We start from the raw sequence: 6,479 nt of genomic DNA, 5'->3' as shown, positions 1-6,479 counted from the left end.
TTCCAAGCCTTCACAAACCCTTCACATTCAAGGCCCAGTTTCCACTACCATGCAAGCACTGCACTTCATACACAAACATCAAACAATTTGCTCTTCACTCTGATACTGAAACACTTGTTGTTACCCTGTTCTTACTCTAGTAATTATGCTTTCAGAAAATCCATCTCCATTACTAATACAACAGGCTTCTGCACACTTTCTGTCAACTAAGTCAATGAGGTATTGTTCAACTCAAGACTACAGTAGAATACTTGCCCAAAGTGCCACAGAGTGGGAGTGAACTTGGAACCACATGATTGTAAACTTCATAACCACATGGTTATAATTACATAATCAATGTAAATATTCTAATTGTCTGCAATGTGAAGTAGAAAGCAGAGGCCTATACAACAAGATCTGTTCCTAACAATAGCCACAAATATTTTCTATAACACAATGTAGTCTGGTCTATTAAATATCCAGGCCATCACTAAGTCAATCAACTCAGACAAAGAAGACCATAAATAATAGTTTCTAATTTAAGCAACAAGGCCAGCAATTTTAAAAGGGAGGGGGAGTCAGTTGATACCATCAGTCCTAGTACTTGACTGATACCTTATTTTATCAACCCTGGAGTGACAAAAAGCGAAGTTAAATTTGGCAGGGTTTGAACTGAGACTGTAAAGAGCTGGAACAAAAACCACAAGTTTTTTGGGTTTTTGGGGTTTTTTTTCCCTCACTGATACTCTAACAGTTCTGATAATCTACCACCTTAATATGGACAATAAATAATGTAAATGAAGACTCCTACGATCCAATCCAATCAGACCTGCCATTATGAACAGAAATTTTCTTGATATATTTCAAGAACCCAATACTGTTTAGAAGCAATATTTGATTAGTGAGCAGGCAGAATCATCAAGGTGCCACACAAATTGCTTAAGATTTCTTTTAACTTTACATTCCAAGTTCAAATGTCGCTGCATCTTTTGAGGTCAATAAAATAAGTACCAGTTGAGTACAGGGGTCAATGTAACTGACTTAGTCCCTCTCCCAAAATTGCTGGCCCTTTGCCAAAATTGGAAACAACCAATATTTGATTAGTGAGAAATATAAGACATCTGGTGGAAGAGAAATGGTTAAATTTGAGAATTGACAGCTATGTTAATTTACCCTTTTGTTACCATCTTTCAGTAGAAATACACTGCCTTTGTTTAAATTAATTTTGAAAATAAAGGAGAATTTAATCAAACTTAGTTGAAGCTGGTGTTTGGAACATATATTAACATCAACTTTTGATGAAAAGTTTTAATTTAGGTCACCTTAAAAACAAGGAGTTTATATCTCAGACACCCAGGTTCAGTCTCAGACAGACTGGAATTAAAGGGGGTAAAAGATAGATTAACTTTTTTGTCACCATATTTCTGTTAGAATAAACTGCATTTGTTTCAGTTAATTTTGAAAACAATGAAGAACTTCGTAAAATAACTTTGTCATTATTCATCTGATGTTTGGGATATAAATTAACAAGGAACTTTGATGTAAACTTTTAATTTAGATCACTTTAAAATAGGAAGTTTGAATCATAGAACTGAGGGTTGGTCTCAGGCAGGTTGGTATCAAAAGGGTTAAAAGATGGATTAATTATGAGAAAAATGTTGAGTATTAGAATATAAGTTGAGTATTAGAGTATAAGCTGTAAGGAAGGTTATTATGAAGATATTGTGAGGATAAATAAAGTTGGTTAATAAAAACTGTGATTGTAATTGATGAGAATTAAAACAGATTGGGGTAGCAGGATGGGTGTATAATTGATGTAAAAAGTTACCCCACACAAAGTGTAAAGACCCCTTTCAGTCATGAATGCCTATGGGATAGCACCTAATAAGTTCCCCTCCAAGGTACAAGCCCAAGTAAGGTTGTTTATGGAAGACCAGCAGTCGCCCATGCGTATCAGCCTCCTACTCTCCATACCACCAATGTTATCCAAGAGAAAGGGAAAGGCTGATACAGCTTGGCACTAGTGACATCATAACTCATTTCTACACTTAATTAAACATGAGCAACGTGAAATAAAGTGTCTTACTCAATAACATAACACACAGACCAGTCCAGGAACCACAGGTGCTAGGGTGCCATTTACACAACACCAACAATGACCACAACCACAATTCCACAGGTGCCATACATATCTCCGTCACACACCAGTATTTTTTAAACATTGACTGTAGATCATTCCACGTTTCATTTCCATAGAGCAGTGGTTTTCAAACTGTGGTCCGCAAGGACAAGACAGGGGGTCCATGAACAGCAAATACTTTTTATGGGCAATTTGATTTTATATATGGTTTTTAATCGAAATCTTTTAATTGACAATAAACCTATTTGTTAAATACTGTTAAATAAATAAATGTAAAAATATATGTTATTTTAAGCAAATATTTATATATAAATTTCATAAGTGTTTATAAGGTAAAGCCTGAAATATAAAGGGGTCCGCAAGTCAAAAAGTTTGAAAACCCCTGCCATAGAGCATCATACTTTTTACATACACCTCTAACAATATGACTTTTTACAAAGAAAGAAAAATCTTTGGCAACCAGCATAGACACTACTTAGCTGAAATTCTTGCAATTCTTATGAGTCGTAGTGACCGTTCTCTCATAAACTTTTAAAAATTTTTATCAGTCTACTGATATCAAATTCATCACATCATCCAGTTCTTGTTGCAGTGTGATGACTTGTGTACCTCAATGACCCAGAGAGTTACACATGCAGATCACAAGCTCCATATTGGGCCTTCCATACTGGACAGGTCAAGGAATAAAGGCCAGATTAATATGGATCGCCTTTTCCCCAAGGTAAATGGTAAAGACCCCCTTTAGTCATCAATGACCATGGGATTGCACCGAGAAAGTTCCCCTCTGAGGCACAAGTCACCTGTGCATGTCAGTCTCCAAGGCACAAGACCAGCAGTCACCCATGCAAACCAGTCTCCCTTCACCATACCAGTGACGCTGTCCTAAGGAAAGGCAAAGGCCGATACAGCTTGGCACTAGTGACATCGCAACTCGTTTCTACAGCTGAGTGAACGGGAACAACAAAAAATAAAGTGTCTTTTTCAAGAACACAACACACAGCCTAGTCCAGGAATCAAACTCACTACCTCATGATTGTAAGCCCATAAAAATAAGTTTCAAAAACAAAAGTGTTTTTTATTTTAATTTAAATTAAATTTTTTTTTTCATTTTACTAAAACTAAAAGATTTACCATTTTCCTTGCATCATATATCTGTAATAGGCAAAGTTGGAGGCTGCTTGGGGTTGATACATTTGGATAGACAGCAAAACTATCAGAGTGTTCAATGCCTCCAAATGCAAAGCATAAGAGAAATTCCTGTAGGAAGATAATAAAATAGGGTTACATATTTGTAATGGTGATCAGGGTATTTAAATGATATTTTGTTTAATTGTAAGAAATATAATAAATCTACACATCTTCAATGCAATGTTGTATTTACTTATTAATTTTCTTATCAACAGGTGCAAGTATGGCTGTGTGGTTGAAAGGTTTGCTTCCCAACCACATAGTACTGAGTTCAGTCCCACTGTGTGACACCTTAGTCAAGTGTCTTCTACTACAGTTCCAGGCTGACTAAAGCTTAGTGCGTGGATTGAGAACCCAGGTTCGAAATTTCCCCAAGACACCTGATGAATACTGGAGGGTATATCAGCCGAAACGTTGTGTTAACAACAAACAAGATGAGGACAAATATCCATCAAATGTAAATAATGTTTATATCTTTTATTTAACCCTTTAGCATTCAGATTATTCTGTCAAATGTAATGCCTATTTATTCACTTTCATCATCATCATTTAGCATCTGCTTTCCATATTGGCATGGGTTAGATGGTTTAACTGAAACTGGTAAGCTGGAGAGCTGCACCAGGTTCCAATCTGATTTGGTATGGTTTTCTACAGCTGGATGCCCTTCCTACCGCCAACCACTCCAAGACTGTAATGGGTGCTTTTATGTGCTACCAGCACAGGTGCCATTTGCATGACACCGGTATCTGCCACGACTGCAATTCTGCTTGGTTTGATGGGTCTTCTTCTCAAGCATGACATAATGCCAAAGGTCTTGATCACTACCTCCAATCATTAATCATGTATAACACAGCCATCCACTTAGTCATTAAAACTGAAGATGATAGTCAACAAAAAAATGGTTACTCACACAACTGGAACGTCGACAAGCAATTCCACGAGAGAGTTCATTAATTTCTCTGCAAGAGGAGTGTCGTCATCTGAATCACATTCTGAAAAATAAGAAATTGGATGTCAAATATTTGGAAATATACAACAATCTGCAAGAACTTCTAAGTCGTAAAATTCACAATATAAAAGCCAAAATGAGTTGCTAGAATCATTTGTGAGTTGGACAAAATGCTTAGTGGCATTTCTTCCGGCTCTGTATGTTCTGGGTTCAAATTCCACCGAGACTGATTTTACTTTTCATCCCTTTGGTGGGAGATAAAATAAGTACCAACAACAACAGCAGCAGCAACAGCAACATCGAAAAATATCTTAGGAATGAGAACCCAGGTTCAAAATTTCCCCAAGACACCTGATGAAGGCTGGAGGGTATATCAACCAAAACGTATACCAGCCATATCCGTCAATTGTAAATAATGTAAATAATTCCTCATCTCTTAAATATAGAACTGTGTTAAAATAAGTACCAGTTGAACACTGGGGTTGGTTACATCAACTTCCTTTAAAACGACTGACCTTGTGCTGAAATTTAAAACAATTATGTTCCAAAATTCCAATTAGAATGAATGGAACTATCTATTTCTATTAGAGTAAGTGTGTGTGTGTTTGTGTGTGTGTGTGTGTGTGTGTGTGTGTGTGTGTGTGTGTGTGTGTGTGTGTGTGTGTGTGTGTGTGTACATGCTCATATGCTGATATCAGTCAACTGGACTATACTGAGCTCCAATGTCTGCTTTGTAAATGGTTTATTCTATGGCTGGTTTCTAATGCCAACCACTGAGCGCTTTTTTTGTTTTTGTTTTTCATGGCATGTTTTCAAAATTAATTAAAACGAAGACACTGTAATTCAACAGAAAACATAGTAATAAAAGGGTTTGAAAATTCATCTATATATTTTTTACTGATTTTGGAGATTTTAAACGAAAATACATAAGGCAAAGGAAAATATGTTTATTTACCTGCTTCAGCTGAGTTGACAGAATCAAACTGTTGTGTTATAAGTTCTTCGCTGAGGTTTTCAACAAAATACTTGCATAAACTCCTGATGATAAACAGAGCATTGTAGGTTTGCCAAGTAAATATATTACTGAAAGAGAAACAAAGAATTTGGTTTTTATGCTGTGTCTTGAGTGAGTTGTAACCTATGGTCACATCATCATCATTTAACAACCCGTTTTCTATGTTTCTCTCCAACCTGTCTTGCAGACCCTGTAAAGAGCCATGGTTCTGATTAAACAATAAAGCAGGGGTGGGAGGTGTGCCTATTAGGTTTCCTGTTAATGTAAAATTTTGAGGGGATAGGGTGACAGAGGAATTTACAACCTTCTACATCAATAAACCACTACCATTCCTGAAAGTTGTTTTTTATATCTTCTACAGACTGCTCAAAGCTTACTAACTTCCTACATCTTGATCCTTAGATCTTACTTTTACATATTGTGTGTGTACACACACACACAAAACGGGCTTCCATATACATATATGTCTGTATGTGTGGGTGGGTGAGTGAGTGCATGTGTTTGTTATTTCTTTATTGCCCACAAGGGACTAAACACAGAGGGGACAAACAAGGACAGACAAACGGATTAAGTCGATTACATCGACCCCAGTGTGTAACTGGTACTTAATTTATCGACCCCGAAAGGATGAAAGGCAAAGTTGACCTCAGTGGAATTTGAACTCAGAATGTAACGGCAGACGAAATATCGCTAACATTTCTGCCAGCTCGCTGCCTTAACAATTGTCTCATTGTCTAGACAGCATGTTGTTGTAAATGAATGTCGTTCATTTCCAATATTCTGTGAAAATATGTCTGACACAGAAAATATTAACTTACTTGGCAAAATATTACATTACATGGAAAAGTGGATGTTATGATGATGAGGATGATGTCAAAACATTTATTAAAGAAACAATTCCTACTTACTCTTCACATTGTGTAGAAGCTTTCAGTTCTGTAGCCCTGACAATAAAGTTACGAACCAAAGCACCAAAATTGCCAGTCTGGAAGTTGTTGATGGCTAAATTTTTACATATTGATGAAGTAGATTCCTCCAAGAGCCTGGCATCTGCACTAAAATAATAAAAACAAATATAAAATAAATACAGGAAGCTATCTTCAAAGAAAGACATGAACAAGACAAGGTAAAAAAAAAAACAAAAAAAAACATACTGAATTATAAAGGTTTGCTTGTTTGGTTGAATTGGTTGACATCTCTTAGTTGCA

The 6,479-nt window shown here is 36.3% G+C and overlaps 1 protein-coding gene across 1 annotated transcript in view; it reads right to left on the bottom strand.

Moving 5' to 3' along the window:
* The window catches only part of LOC106877678 (dymeclin), a 35,048-nt gene that overhangs the window by 13,616 nt on the left and 14,953 nt on the right, over positions 1–6,479 (bottom strand). The window contains exons 3-7 of the mRNA XM_014926626.2: positions 6,180–6,326; positions 5,212–5,339; positions 4,218–4,299; positions 3,251–3,376; positions 1,302–1,353 (exon numbers count right to left, since the gene is read on the bottom strand). Coding sequence (XP_014782112.1) covers positions 1,302–1,353; positions 3,251–3,376; positions 4,218–4,299; positions 5,212–5,339; positions 6,180–6,326 — 535 coding nt within the window. The remainder of the gene's footprint in view (positions 1–1,301; positions 1,354–3,250; positions 3,377–4,217; positions 4,300–5,211; positions 5,340–6,179; positions 6,327–6,479) is intronic.

The sequence above is a fragment of the Octopus bimaculoides genome, chromosome 14 (assembly GCF_001194135.2).
Source record: "Octopus bimaculoides isolate UCB-OBI-ISO-001 chromosome 14, ASM119413v2, whole genome shotgun sequence".
Classification (NCBI taxonomy): domain Eukaryota; kingdom Metazoa; phylum Mollusca; class Cephalopoda; order Octopoda; family Octopodidae; genus Octopus; species Octopus bimaculoides.
This window is presented reverse-complemented; position numbering and strand designations above follow the sequence as displayed.